This window comes from Pelobates fuscus, chromosome 1, assembly GCF_036172605.1.
Source record: "Pelobates fuscus isolate aPelFus1 chromosome 1, aPelFus1.pri, whole genome shotgun sequence".
NCBI classification, from domain to species: domain Eukaryota; kingdom Metazoa; phylum Chordata; class Amphibia; order Anura; family Pelobatidae; genus Pelobates; species Pelobates fuscus.
Genome location: NC_086317.1, coordinates 365,315,460 through 365,330,988, shown reverse-complemented (window position 1 = coordinate 365,330,988; position 15,529 = coordinate 365,315,460). Strand labels below are relative to the sequence as shown.

Genomic DNA, 15,529 nt, shown 5'->3' with positions numbered 1-15,529 from the left:
CCGTATCCACCCCCGTCATCCGTATCCACCCCCGTCATCCGTATCCACCCCCGTCATCCGTATCCACCCCCGTCATCCGTATCCACCCCCGTCACCCATATCCACCCCCGTCACCCATATCCACCCCCGTCACCCATATCCACCCCCGTCACCCATATCCACCCCCGTCATCCGTATCCACCCATATCCACCCCCGTCATCCGTATCCACCCATATCCACCCCCGTCATCCGTATCCACCCATATCCACCCCCGTCATCCGTATCCACCCATATCCACCCCCGTCATCCGTATCCACCCATATCCACCCCCGTCATCCGTATCCACCCATATCCACCCCCGTCATCCGTATCCACCCATATCCACCCCCGTCATCCGTATCCACCCATATCCACCCCCGTCATCCGTATCCACCCATATCCACCCCCGTCATCCGTATCCACCCATATCCACCCCCGTCATCCGTATCCACCCATATCCACCCCCGTCATCCGTATCCACCCATATCCACCCCCGTCATCCGTATCCACCCATATCCACCCCCGTCATCCGTATCCACCCATATCCACCCCCGTCATCCGTATCCACCCATATCCACCCCCGTCATCCGTATCCACCCATATCCACCCCCGTCATCCGTATCCACCCATATCCACCCCCGTCATCCGTATCCACCCATATCCACCCCCGTCATCCGTATCCACCCATATCCACCCCCGTCATCCGTATCCACCCATATCCACCCCCGTCATCCGTATCCACCCATATCCACCCCCGTCATCCGTATCCACCCATATCCACCCCCGTCATCCGTATCCACCCATATCCACCCCCGTCATTCGTATCCACCCATATCCACCCAGTCACCCGTATCCACCCATATCCACCCCCGTCATCCGTATCCACCCATATCCACCCCCGTCATCCGTATCCACCCATATCCACCCCCGTCACCCGTATCCACCCATATCCACCCCCGTCACCCGTATCCACCCATATCCACCCCCGTCACCCGTATCCACCCATATCCACCCCCGTCACCCGTATCCACCCCCATCACCCATATCCACACTAAGTCACCCACCCACACTCACTAAATAAGATTACTTACAGTTTGAATCCTCCCCTCCTCCTCGGTCTCCGGTTTTCATCTTGTCCGCTCAAGCCACTCCTACGCTGACAGGATGCTCGTGCACAGTGCTGCCAGAGCTGCCCTGAGCTCTGCTGACAGCAGATCTGAGTGGATTGAGGCGTTTTATGCTTTAATCACCTCGGAAGTCCCTCTGGGGGCAGTCTGAGTGACTGCAACTGGAGGTGTCCCAAGCTTTGAAAATAAAGTGTTTACATGAGAAAGGCTGCAGGGAGCTATAGTTCTCACCTGAACAACCTCATTAAGCTGAGGCTGTTCAGGTGACTATACTGTCCCTTTAAACCAGCATAATAGGAGCCTCCGTGTCTTAATAAAATTACCAGTTTTTACTATTTACATGACGTAAAGTCATGATTTTATCAACGAGGTATGAACACATTATATATTTCACGAAAACTTCTCACTATTAAGAGATTTGTGGCTGATTCAGAGCACAGACGAGCACATTGAGGAAGATTTCTGCCAGATCCATGCATCGGATCAAGAGAGCAGCTGCTAAAATACCATTACATAGCAGCAAACAGATATTTGAAGCAGCTGGTGCCTCTGGAGCCCACATACATCAACGTGTAGAGTCCTCCAGAGTGTGCATAAACCTTCTATTCGGAATACCTCTGCATCAATGGCTGCTATGGGGATAAAAGGAGAGAAAGTCATGGTGTGAACTCCATCCTCCCCTGACCTCAATCCTATTGAGAACCTTTGGAGCATCCTCAAGCAAAAGATCTATAAGGGAGGGTAGCAGTTTACATCAAAACAGCAGCTCTGGGAGGCTATTCTGACATCTTGCAAACATATTCAAGCAGAAACTGTCCAAAAACTCACAAGTTCAATGGATGCAAGACTTGTGAAGCTGCTATCAAATAAGGGGTCCTATGTTAAAATGTAACGTGACCTGTTAAAATGTTTAAAAAGTTAAAATGTTGTTATAAGTTTGATTGGAATAGCTTTTGATTTCAGTAAATATGCTGCAAACACAACAAATGACAATTTTCAGTTCTTTACAACCTATAAAGTGTTTTGAAACTAGCTGTGCGTAATAATATGAAACAGTGCATTGTAAGTTTATGTTTAAAAAAATAAATACTGTTATCATTAGGAGGTTTGTTCAATAAAATTTGAATTGTACTCTTAATAGTTGAGAACATGAGAGTTATGCTGATTGTTATTTACATCAATTATTTAGATAAATGAGAAAAATATAATTTGCATAATAATTTGGAACAGGGTGTATACTGTGTTATTTATGCATAAATCCAGTTTTAAATTTGGATATTACCATATTCTACTCTATCTTACAGCTGATGGCATTGGTTCCTTTATTGGAATTCCTTTTTCTGCTAGTTGGCGGTACAAGTTCGGGATCGCTAGAAAGAGGAAATAGTTCAGGGAATACCGCCCATTTTGCTAGAGAGTGGAACCTGATTGGCTGTTGCCATGGAAGATACATGTTACTGACTGTTTCTCGTGTTCATTTCATTGTTTAAGTTTTTCTTTGCTGCTGAGGAAAATAAAGAAAGAGTGCAGCATGATAGGAGCCTCCGGGTCGTTAATAAAATGATGACTTTACGTCAGTAAATAGTAAAATTTGTTAATTAATCTAGATTAATCTACTCCACCATGACATGAGGAGGGAGTAAATATATCTTAAGAAAAAATAAGGAGTTTCTATGAAAAAAAAGTATGAATGTGGATATAGTTTGTTTGTGTTTCCTTATATATAATTTTTTATGAGATGTATAAACTGTGGGATCCTGTTGGTCGTCATAATTATAAATATATTTTATATCATCTTTGATGCATAAGTTAAACGTTTTTCCTCTGTCTTGTATTTAGTAAGTGGCACTAAAGCTGGCATAATCATTTTATAGGGAGAAATTGTCAAGTTCTCACATAACCCAATTAATTTTCATTACCTTACTTTCAAATTATGTTAAGAGATATTAGATTTTGGCTAGCTGACTGTTTCCAGCTGTTAAAATGAACAAATTGTATCATTACAGACTAAATCATGAGAATATGATAAAAATTATTTTGCATTCACTTCACATATTAAAACACAATTTCCCATTCAAAAAATAAATGTAAAAAAAACAAAAAAACATTAGAGTCATACTGAACCCCATAACAATGTTAGGACTTTCCATGCCATCCTCCAAAGAGTTGGCTTAAGCTCCATTAGGACAGACTTGTTTTGGTGTGGGCAAGATTAAACCCTGCTCACCTAGGTAGCAATATATATATGGTCCCTATGTTAGCTGGAGTCATACTTTGTAGCCCTGACTGATAGATGAGCTGTACGCTGTCCTAAAAAAAGGACCACTCCGTACCCAAAAAGCACTTTAGCTCACTGAAATGCTGGATTTTTGAAGACTATCCCATTCAAAAGGCACTTTATAAAACTGCTGATTTCTTTTTTTTTATTGTTAAAGGACCACTATAGGCACCCAGACCACTTCAGCTCAATGAAGTGGTCTGGGTGCCAGGTCCATCTAAGGTTAACTCTGCAGCTGTAAACATAGCAGTTTCAGATGCGCGTTTGGCGGATGACTTCGGAAGAGGGAGGAGAGTTCCCTAGCACAGAGGGAGCCCAGCGCTGGAGAAAGGTCAGTGTTTAACCCAGTAACCCCTCTTGAGCCCGGCGGGAGGGGCGCTTTGAGGTTGGGGTGACCTATGAACACTATAGTGCCAGGAAAACGAGTTTGTTTTCCTGCCACTATAGTGGTCCTTTAAAGAACCCCGTGCTTCTGTTATCTCCCCTGAGCTCAAGGAAGTGGCAGGCATGGTCTACTTGAGCATTTGTTTTGGTTCAGAAGTTGGACAATTGCATCCATCCTTAGGTGTCGGTCTGGGAAGGTCATGCATTAACACTAATTCTAAACTTTAAAAAAAATTAAAAATAACAAAATGTTGTTCTGATAAATTGCCTACTGATGTCATAACTGGTTTATTTTATAGTCATACTTCATATGTTACTCTTATACAGTAATCACAAGTAAACATAACCAACCAGGTTTTGTTGCGCATTTCTATAGCATGTCCTACTTTACTCTCTGAGTTCAATATTTTCATTGTTCTAAATGGCAGAAATGGCAGTTGACTTCATATTTAATGACATTAGTAAATCACTACTGCTCGTTAAATTTGAACAATTTTTGTATTAGATTCCTGTATTCCACCTAGTGTACATAGAATCATAAACAGCTTTAGGTTTGAAAACTATACCATTAATCCATAATAGAGCCAGAACTAGCAGGGCACTTAAAGGAACACTATAGTTCCCTAAACAACTTTAGCTTAATGAAGCAATTTTAGTGCATAGATCATGCCTCTCAGGTTTTACTGCTCAATTCACTTCCATTTAGGAGTTAAATCACTTTGTTTCTGTTTATGCAGCCCTTGCCACACCTCCCCTGGCTCTGATTGAAATAGCCTGCATGAAAAAAGAAAAACTGGTTTCACTTTCAATCAGATGTAATTTACTAGGGATCGACCGATATTGATTTTTTTAGAGTGGATACCGATAATCTGTGAACTTTCAGGCCGGTAGGCGATAATTTTTTTTTTTTTTTTTAATTCTTTATTTTTGTTGTGCATTTAGGGTACATATGCTTCAACAGTGCCACAACATCAGATACTAGCAATTCAAGATTTAGACAACATATGGCATAGGTCAGTAGTGCACAAATTTTTATAATAATAAACATGCTTGCGAGGAACTCTGCACAGGTTATGTACTTCAAAGGATAACAGTGTATGGGTCGTGTCCGTCTATGATTGGTAACGTGTGTTTAGGGTAGGATGTACACTGGTGTCAGCGTGGGATGAACGCTTGTGTAGGTGAGCAGTTACTGGCGAAAAGCTTGGGTGGTATGAACCTGTTTGTCCTTGTCCCGCTTCTCCCGTGTGGTAAGAAAAGAATGGGTACCTGCTGTAGGCGAACTGTAATGTAAAAGGCGATACATAACGTCGCCAGGTGGTCGCTGCCGGGTACCATTACGCCTATCGCCATTGTTGGCCAGGTTGTCGCGTCTGGTAGGTAAGCTGTGGGTGTTCAGTTAGGAACATGCTCAGTTAAGGTCAGCTGCGCCTACGTGTTGGGTCGTCACCTTATCGTCAGTGGGCTGTTGGTTGAGTGGACGTTGCCGCCAGTGGTGTGGCGTGTGTTTGTGTCATCTTTAAGTCGAACATGTAGGCTATAGGCATACATTGAAAAGTGGAAACAAACGAAAATACATGAAAATGATCAAGCAATAAAACATACCCCTCAGGTGATAGTGTGTACTACATAGCAGCCTCTAAGGCCGCGCCTGTCGGTGTGCTAAGGCTCTAGTCTGAAGTTAGGTTGACAATATAGTAAGTGAGTGTGCTAGAAACTGTGGATCTGTATACGATTGACCTAGGCGTAAATATAGACTAGTGTATATTACAAGAGCTACACTGGTGGTGAATAGGGGCATACATGGGCATGTACTTTTAGCAGACATAAGTTGATACAAAGAGTCATTGTCCCGTTGTAGGTCATGCAAAAGATAAGGTCAGCGTAAAGTTTAACCATAAACGAAAATACAATAATACAAAAAATACAAAAACTTAACCCCTTCGCGTAATGGTATGTGCTACCTAGTAGTCTCTCTGGCCGCTCCGGTCAGTGAGCCAGTGCTCTAATCTGGAGCTAGGGCCCTCCTGACAGTGAGTGAACAAGCTTGCAACCATAGACATGCATAGTGTCGACCGGGGCCTCAGTATCAACGGGTGTGAATTATAATAGCCGCACTTGTGGTGACTAGGGGTAGGCAAGGGCACACAAGATAAGCCGACATATAGAGGTACATAGAGTCAATGGCTCGTTTAGGACATGTGAAGTTCAAGGACCGTTTTTTTCGGTGCCGACAGTAGCGAAAGAGGCCCGCGCACAGGCCATTCCCAGCTGATGGGTGTCAGGGCAAGAACCAGAAAAGTCAAAAATTAAATATAAAAGATTAGGAGTAAAATTAAAAGTAAGAGTGTTGTGGTAGGTGCCTAGAAGTCACCAGAGTTTCTGCATGGGCCTGTCCACGTATTCTCCATGGGGTAAAGGCGTCATGTCACCCGGGTTCGGGTGCTTTTTCATAGCGTTAGGTACCTGTGGTCCGAGTCCTTGGGTTTCTGGTGTCCATGGTGTTATGGCATTGTGTATCGTGTCCTTTCCAGGGACAAACAGTGGGTCCAAGACTCCATTGGGTGGGGTGTCTCTGGCTTTAGGTCGTGATTGTTGCATACGCATCTGGCGTAGAGTGCTGGGGGGTGAATGGGGTGATCCGGTTTGGGTCCCAGATATGGGTGCGGCTTGGGGAGCCGTTGTCGTCGGTGGTTATTACCGCTTGGGGTAGCGAGTCCGGAGGTAGGCCCAGGTCCGTCAGGAATGCCGTTGCGTCCCGGATGTCCCGAATGGTAAGCATGTTGGATCCTCTTTGGACTGTCAGTGCCCTAGAGGACCGCCAGCGGTAGTCGATCCCTTGGGTCCGGAGCATCGAGGTGACTGGTCTGAGCGACCTGCGCCAGGCTAGGGTGCCAGCGGACAGGTCCGTGTAAAATGAAAGGTCCATATTTTCGAAGCGAAAGGGGGTTTTGCCCCTGAGGGAAGATGGCAGTGCCACTTTCTCTCCGTTGTTGCGGAGGGTCAGAATGACATCTCTCGAGGCCGCAGCTGGAGCACTTTTTGGCTTTGGGACTCTAAAGACCTTCGTTGGAGCGATCTTTGTGGTCTGTCTTTGTGGGAGCACGGCTGGTATCAGGCGCTCCATGAGTTTAGGCAGTTCAGCCTCCAGGACGTCCTCTCGTACTCCCCTGATCTTTATGTTCGAGGCTCGCTTGGCGTCCTCGAGTACCGCGAGGCGGTGCTCGTAGTGCTGAGTCTGCTGTTGCAGGGCTTGTACAGTGTGTTGTAGAGTAGTAATACTCTGGGCCTGGGCTTGTGCAGAGCCCTCGAGTTGTGAGATGCGTCCTGTCAGGGTTTGCAGATCGGCGTGGAGCGCTGTGACATCGTCATGGATGCTGCGTTTCAGGTCCGCTAATAATGCTTTTAGGACCGCTGTTGTGACCGGCTCTCCGCTTGCTTCCATGCCGCTTCTTTTTGCCTTCTGCGGTGGTTGCAGGGGTTGTGAGTATCCCTCTTCCTCGGACATGTCCTCGGAGAAATCCGAGCACCCGCCATGCAGAGCCGCCATGTTGGATTCTGTGGCTCCATGTGCTTGCCTCCACATCTCCCCTATTGTAAGTCCCGGGGTGGGCTTGTGTGGCATCAATTTCTTACCCTTTCGCCCCATGATGTCTTGGGGTGCTTGCTTGCTTGTTAGGGTGCAGAGGGGGGAGTTGGTTCAGACTTTTCTCCGTGTTAAGCTCGGAGCTCTCTTTGACGGCGTCCGTTCGCTTCAGCGCTCAAACCGGAAGGAGGTAGGCGATAATTTGCCGATATTGTGTACATTTACCATTTTGAAAATAAACTATTTCTAAAAGGTAAATGCACAAAATATACATGGCACATGTAGTGGATGCAGTGTGTATAGTTAATGCAGTGAGTGTGTATAGTGTGTATATAATGAATGCAAAGTGTGTGTCTGTGTAGTGTGTGTATAGTAAATGCAGTGTGTGTAGTGTGTGTATAGTGAATGCAGTGTGTTTGTATATAATGTAGTGTGTATATAATGCAGAGTGTGTAAATAATGAAGAGTGTGTAATGTGTGTATATAATGCAGAGTGTGTAGTGTGTGTATAAAATGTAGTGTGTGTGTATATAATGCAGAGTGTGTGTATATAATGCAGAGTGTGTGTATATAATGCAGAGTGTGTGTATATAATGCAGAGTGTGTGTATATAATGCAGAGTGTGTGTATATAATGCAGAGTGTGTGTATATAATGCAGTGTGTGTATATAATGCAGTGTGTGTATATAATGCAGTGTGTGTATATAATGCAGTGTGTGTATATAATGCAGTGTGTGTATATAATGCAGTGTGTGTATATAATGCAGAGTGTGTGTATATAATGCAGAGTGTGTGTATATAATGCAGAGTGTGTGTATATAATGCAGTGTGTGTGTATATAATGCAGAGTGTGTGTATATAATGCAGAGTGTGTGTATATAATGCAGTGTGTGTGTATATAATGCAGTGTGTGTGTATATAATGCAGTGTGTGTGTATATAATGCAGAGTGTGTGTATATAATGCAGAGTGTGTGTATATAATGCAGAGTGTGTGTATATAATGCAGAGTGTGTGTATATAATGCAGAGTGTGTGTATATAATGCAGAGTGTGTGTATATAATGCAGAGTGTGTGTATATAATGCAGAGTGTGTGTATATAATGCAGAGTGTGTGTATATAATGCAGAGTGTGTGTATATAATGCAGAGTGTGTGTATATAATGCAGAGTGTGTGTATATAATGCAGAGTGTGTGTATATAATGCAGAGTGTGTGTATATAATGCAGAGTGTGTGTATATAATGCAGAGTGTGTATATAATGCAGAGTGTGTATATAATGCAGAGTGTGTATATAATGCAGAGTGTGTGTATATAATGCAGTGTGTGCATTGTATGATTTTTTTCTTCTCAACATTTTTTTTTCCAGCTTTGTTGTTCTTGATTAAAGTCAGCTGTCTAGTCAACCTGTCCACAGTTTAGTGAATTGGTCCCATTGTAAAAGGCAGGAGTGCCTGCAGTTCAAGTGTTGTGATATAGAAATGCATTGAATTAAATTAACAACCAGAACACCTCATCATCTCTATAATGTTTGTTGTCACTGTCATTACCTCTTTGCAATGAACATGTCTGGCACACAAATGGATAATATATATTGTAAAGCTTTGTAGTGCACACCAAACAATTCATTGAGGATCAGGCACACTGGAACAAAGCAAAACAGCTTCCTCTTGTAACATTTTACCTAAGAAGTAGACAGCATTTCATGTAAGTTGTATATTTTCAGTGTGGGTATTGGCCAATATTTTTTATATTTATAGGTTTTATTTTTAATATTTATATGTTTTATTTTAATTTTTTGTCCCCCCCCCCCTCCCTACCTATTACCTGGCCAGGGAGGAGTCTATGGCATTTTCTGGTGGTCCAGTGGCATGTACTGAGCAGTGGGGGGGCCCGCAGCAAGCTGTTACCATCCCAGCTGTGTAAATCTCGCGGACTGCGTGCCGTGCGGAGCGTTGCCATAGTAACCCGTGGCAACCCTCTGACAGCCGCGGGACTCGCAAGATTTACACAGGAAGCTGGAGGAGCTGCTGGGAAGTAAGTAACCGCTTGCTGCCGCCCCTCCCCTCCCCTCCTCCAGGAACGCCGGGCTTGTAATGGGCCCGGCGGTCCTGGTATATATGATCGGCAATATCGTTATCTATATTGGCCGATAACGATATTGCCGAAAATACCGAATATCTGCCGATAATATCGGTAAAACCGATAATCGGTCGATCCCTATAATTTACCTTAAACAATTTTATCTCTTGCCCTGTAAATTGAACGTTACTCACATACAGGAGGCTCTTGCACAGTCTAGCAAGCTATTAGCAAAGCAGGGGGGATAAGAAAATCTAAATTTAACAGAACAATAAAGGAAAAACTTTAGATGACTCTTTACAGGAAGTGTTTAGGAAGGCTGTACAAGTCACATGCAGGGAGGTGTGACTAGGGTTCATAAACAAAGTGAACTCCTAAACGGCAGAGGATTGAGCAGTGAGGCTGCAGGGGCATGTTCAATACACCAAAACTGCTTCATTAAGCTACAGTTTTTTTGGTGATTATAGTGTCCCTTTAAATTCTGTTTCAAGATTGCAGAACTGCAAATAGCTTTCCCATGGGATAGAAGATTTACACAATGAATTGCATCTGGACTCAATATCTGCAAGATATTAATTCTGCTAGTTAAGCATACTCATTCAAAAGGGACCAACGATTTTTTAATTTAAACAAATAAAATTATTTAAAACTTCGAAATTTGCAATTTAACATTACGAAATAAACTTGGAGATGTTTTTTATATATATAAAGCAATAAAAGAGGTACAAATATCTATGGACTGTTAAAAAAGGAGGCATTAGCCAATGCAATCTCAAAAGTTTTCTTTCCAATATTTTTTACACAGGTTTTAAGAGCACATGAATACAACTACAGTATATAAAGTTATGTCTATAAAATTGCTTGCTGAAATCAGCTACCTAAGTTAGTAGGCATTTGGAAAAAAGAACACATAAAATACTGCAGGTGAACGGAAAGGTTACTGCATAGAAGCAATTACTTGTACAGTTTGCTTGCTTAAGCGTCAGTCACATAGCTGGAGGGCCTAGTTACTTGGATTGCTTTTCTTAAAGATACTAACTAAAAATCATACAAATTGTATTCTGGTAGCCAGCATGTTTCATAATTCACTCACCATCATCTTCTCAAATAGAGACAGAACATCCTTATCAGACAACTGTTTTTGAGGAAATTCGTCACCTTCTGATGAAGCAGCCCATTCACTGCAAGTGCTGGAAGACTTCATGTAATTCAGATGTGGTCTTTCCTTTTTGCTTCCAGGTATCCGGATGCTGGAAAATCTATCCAACTGCAAATAAAGAAAGACTTGAAGTTATTTTTTATTGTTAGATCTTTGGATTTTTTTACATCTGAGTAGAGATAAACATCTCACTTATTACAAGAAGCACCATAGAATGAAAAATGAACAGGTAGAGTATGTATGTGCTATAACTATCAAAACTGTCAAATCATGATATCAGGCAATTTTTGCATGCCCTGTTTTCCTTAAAGGGACACTATAATCACCCAGACCACTTCAGCTTAATGAAGTGGTCTGGGTGCCAGGTCCCCCAGGTTTTAACCCTTCAGATGTAAACATAGCAGGGTTAATCCAGCCTCTAGTGGCTGTCTTCCTGACAGCCGCTAAAGGCACTCCTGCGAAGCTGGATGCAAAAATTGCATTCAGCGTGCAGAACGTCTATAGGAATCCATAGAAATGCTTTCCTATGGACTGTTTGAATGCACAGCCGGCTCTTGCCGTGCATGCGCATTCCACTCCACTCAGGAGCCGACGTCGGAGTGGGAGGAGAGGTCACCAGTGTCAAGGGAGACCGGCGCTAGGTTAATGTAAGTAACTGAAGGGGTTTTAACCCCTTCAGCGCCAAGGGAGGGGGGGCCTGAGGGTGGGGGGACCTAAGGGTTCTATAGTGATCCTTTAACTCACCACCATTCCAACAGATTGATAATTCAGCATGCGTACACACAACAACCCTGATAATAGGTTTCAGGGATGGGGAATTTCTATTTTCAAACATCTTGGACATGCTGTTCTGGGCGGTGGGCATGCAGATTTTTGGGGGATTAAGCCCTGTCACAGGAAAGTGGCAGGGCTGACCCTGGGGAGGACAGGGGCCCTCATCTCGGGCAGACCACAGTAATCACTCCATTGTGGCCTAGCTCTCTCTAGTGAGCCAGAGAGTAGCAGCCCTTATTGTCACCATGCATTTTGACTCCCTTAAATGCAGAGACCTTGGGGGACCGATTACTGAGGTCTGCATAGAAAGCTATGAAGGAGGGGAAACAAAACACAGCACACACAGTCAGCAAACCTAACACTGACATTACACACATGCAGGAAACATAGGCAGCTGGAGCACACCACTTACACACACAGTCTGCAAGCATGCACACACACACACAGCTGGAGCACACCATTACACACAGTTATTCACTAGACTAGGAGTTTTAGTGAGTAAGAACTGAAGCAAAAGATATAGATATCTCTATCAAGAAAGAGAGAGAGACACGATCTTGAGATTATTTTTTCCCTTTGAATTGATTTCACAAAAAATTGTTTTTAGTAAATAAAGTCCAGAGCTATAGGGAGGTACCTTAATCGAAAATAATTGCATGCGTCAGGACAAGTAGATTGTCATGACAGACAAGTAATTTGGGCTACCACTTTACTCCCTTGGATATAGAAATTATAAAAAAACAAAAACAACCACATCCATGCTTTTGATAAAACACAAATCAACGCAACTAGAAATAACATAACTCGGATTATGTTAGCGGACAGTTTAACAGCAGTATTACTGACTGGCACATTCTGTAAACACCATTAACTCTACTTATTAGCACCTACACAGGGTCGGTGGGCAAACAAGACCCTTTAAGAGCATACGGTCAGGATATTACCAATCAAAGTGGCACCATTGAGATATATGTATGTAATGTGACCGAAGATAACACTAAATAGAGGTGGATCTATTGCTATAAGTGCAATGAGAAAGGACAGAATCTATAGTAAATCACATAAAATTTTGAACATAGTCTATTAAGAGTCCTAAATTGTAATGCCAGACTATCTTGGAATGGAATTGCCTTCAATTAAGTGTTCTCCCACTCCAACCTTTTACTATCTGAGAAAATCCTGGATGTGACAACTCTTCAGATACTGAAGCACTCTTCAAGGAAGACAGTAATTTGTTTACTTGAAATAGCTGGAGTTACAAACGTATAAACTCTTCTATCCACTTCTGCTTGAACGCAGTCAACATAAACTTGCGGAGATTCCTGTAGCTTACATGTTTGTAATGATCTTTCAACTATGACGACTTTTCAAATCAGCTATCCTTGATTAGATTGTGTTTGTTTCTGCTAGCAAGATATTTCAAGCAGCTTTTTGAGAACAGTTCCTTGTGAAGCCAAAAAAGACGACTAATTGCTTGCACCCAACAAAAGGAAACAAACTAAATGAAAGCCAATTATATTCCTGAAAAGGGAACAAACATGGCCATTTCACAGTGCAAACAATTCTGTGCTGTGTTAATAGAAAACCAGAGAAAGGTCAAAAAAAGGAACCAAACATCACGGGGGATTTCATTTTTTCTTGAAAAAAATAAAGAAATTTGATCTGTTATGTGCCAATTAACACATAATATTATTCAATTATTAGATAAACTCTACAGCTAACAATTGTGGAATTTAGGAACAAGAAACATATTAAAAGACCAACCACATATTCTTAGGAATAAGGTTAGACACAGAACACTAGACAAAATATTCACAAATATGTCAGCAGTAGTATTTTTAGAATCCATGGCTCTTGGACTCCATTTAATTCTTGAATTCGCTTCATAAAATGGCAAAGAAATACTTCAGATGAAAAAATGTGATTTAGATGAGCCAACGCTAATAACCTTCCAACTATAGAATCAACTAAAACAACACACTTGGCATCATAACAACACATATAGCGTACTGTGACGGACCGCCTGGCACCCCAACCGGTTACCTCTGTCAATCGCTGCTTCCTAGTACTTGCGAATACCACAAACACTGCACTGGAACACCATACCCACAGTAAACCCAACGAACCCCCGCAGCTTGGTTGGGGTTTCGCCGTCCTCCACCCACCCTGGAACCAAGACCAGGATCCAGCTTCCAGTAGGTAGACCTCTCCTAGTTCAGAGAGCGTTGCAGGAACAGCTCTTACAAGAGCTTAGTGATTATACTCTGGGGAGTATAGGGATTATAGCAATCCCCAGAGTGAATGTAGTTCTCCAATCCTCCAAAACATGAGCCTAGACTTCATGCAGGGTAAAACAAGTGTGTTTAATGGAAGCCACAGCTGGTCTTTTATGCAAGTCCCCAAGCAAGGTATACGCCCACATGGACTTTGTGAGGGACAGGGACACAAAGCTTACAAACCAATCAGAACAGTAATTAAATGTACAACACTCCCACACACAGCACACAATCCCTCCCCTATGCATGGGAGATAACCGTACAGTATGTAACTCAATTATCTCCAGGCAGAAAAACCACATCCCCTGATAGCCCTGATCTGGGTAAACAACAACGGTTTATTTTTACTGAACGCTGTTTGACTCCCGTTCAAATAGCCGAACCTCCATGGAAGGTAAAAGTTTTGCCTTGTTCGTGCCGTAGAGTGTCCAATCTGAGTTCCATGCACTCGATAACCAAACACCGCTGGATGCGTTCGACTAAACAAGATGGCCGCCGCCATGTGTTCAAATGGCACTTTGGATGCCTTCGGAAATTCGGGAGTTCTAAGAGCCACTTCGAAAGATCGAAGTTTGGCCCCACACAGTGGTTCTAACCAGGATTTGACACAGGGGCCATAGTCCTAGGGTAGGAGGCTGGCAAATAGGTCACTCCAAAAACTTGTGGCAAACTCACAGAAAAAGGGGACTTTGTCACACGTACTAACACAATTGTTTTAGAGCAGGCGTCTCAAACCCACGGCTCGGAACCTCTAGTAATGCGCCCCGCAGTGAGCGTGTATGTGGGTCTGTGCTTGCGTGTGTGTTTATGTGTGTATATATCTGTGGTTTATGTGTATATGTATAAACATGTGTATATTTAGTAGATAGCTCCCTAATTTGGAATCCTTAACCCCTTAAGGACATGACATGTGTGACATGTCATGATTCCCTTTTATTACAGAAGTTTGGTTTTTAAGGGGTTAAATGTGGCAACCTCACAAATATAAGAAATAAGGAAGTTAACAACTAAACAACTGAAATATCAAAATTAAGAAATCTGCTTTTAAAATTGTATTAGTTATTTACATTAACTAAATTATATATTTAATGTATGGCCCAAGAAAAAAAATTAAACCCTTTCTTTCATGGAGGATGTGTGAGTCACAGCTAGGAAAGTGTTGCCAGGGCTGCATAAACAGTGTTTTAGCTTATAAATGGCAGAGAATTGAGCAGTGAAACTGCAACGAGGCACTGGGAAGCAAAAAAGTTGATCATCCATATTTTGGAGGTCTTCAGTTGCATGTGGCTATTTTAATATAAACTGCTAAATAAAGTCACTAACAACAGTAAGTTGATTGCTTTTCTACTACTAAACCATAAATGGGATAGGCTTTTAAACAGGAGTAAATTATTATTTATTTTTTTGAAATCCAACGTACTATACATTTTTGCTTTTTGTGAAGCAGTACTTACATAAGAGCATTATCCCCTTCTCCATAGAACTGGACAGGCACATCTTTATAATTTTTAAAGACTACATCCAACATCCAAAGTGTGTATACAATAACTTTCCCCAAGCTGCCAATTAAAGGGATACCCTAAGCACCAAAATGTTGGCTCCATGAAGCAGTTTTGGGGTGTACATCATGTCCCTGCAGTTTCACTACTCAATTCTCTGCCATTTATAAGTTAAAACACTGTTTATGCAGCACGGGCAACACTTTCCTAGCTGTGACTCACACAGCCTCCATGAAAGAAAGGGTTTATTTATTTTTTTACCACAGTGTGTTTATTTTAGAATTCTTATCTACTGCTCCGTTAATTTAATTTTAATTACACAGAATAGGCTACTGCAAGCTCAGACA

At 42.5% G+C, this 15,529-nt stretch overlaps 1 protein-coding gene across 1 annotated transcript in view; it reads right to left on the bottom strand.

The window, feature by feature from the left end:
- DIAPH3 (diaphanous related formin 3) overlaps positions 1-15,529 on the bottom strand; it is a 747,362-nt gene that overhangs the window by 636,892 nt on the left and 94,941 nt on the right. Inside the window, exon 3 of the mRNA XM_063425945.1 lies at positions 10,568-10,741. Within this exon, the coding sequence (XP_063282015.1) occupies positions 10,568-10,741 (174 nt within the window). The remainder of the gene's footprint in view (positions 1-10,567; positions 10,742-15,529) is intronic.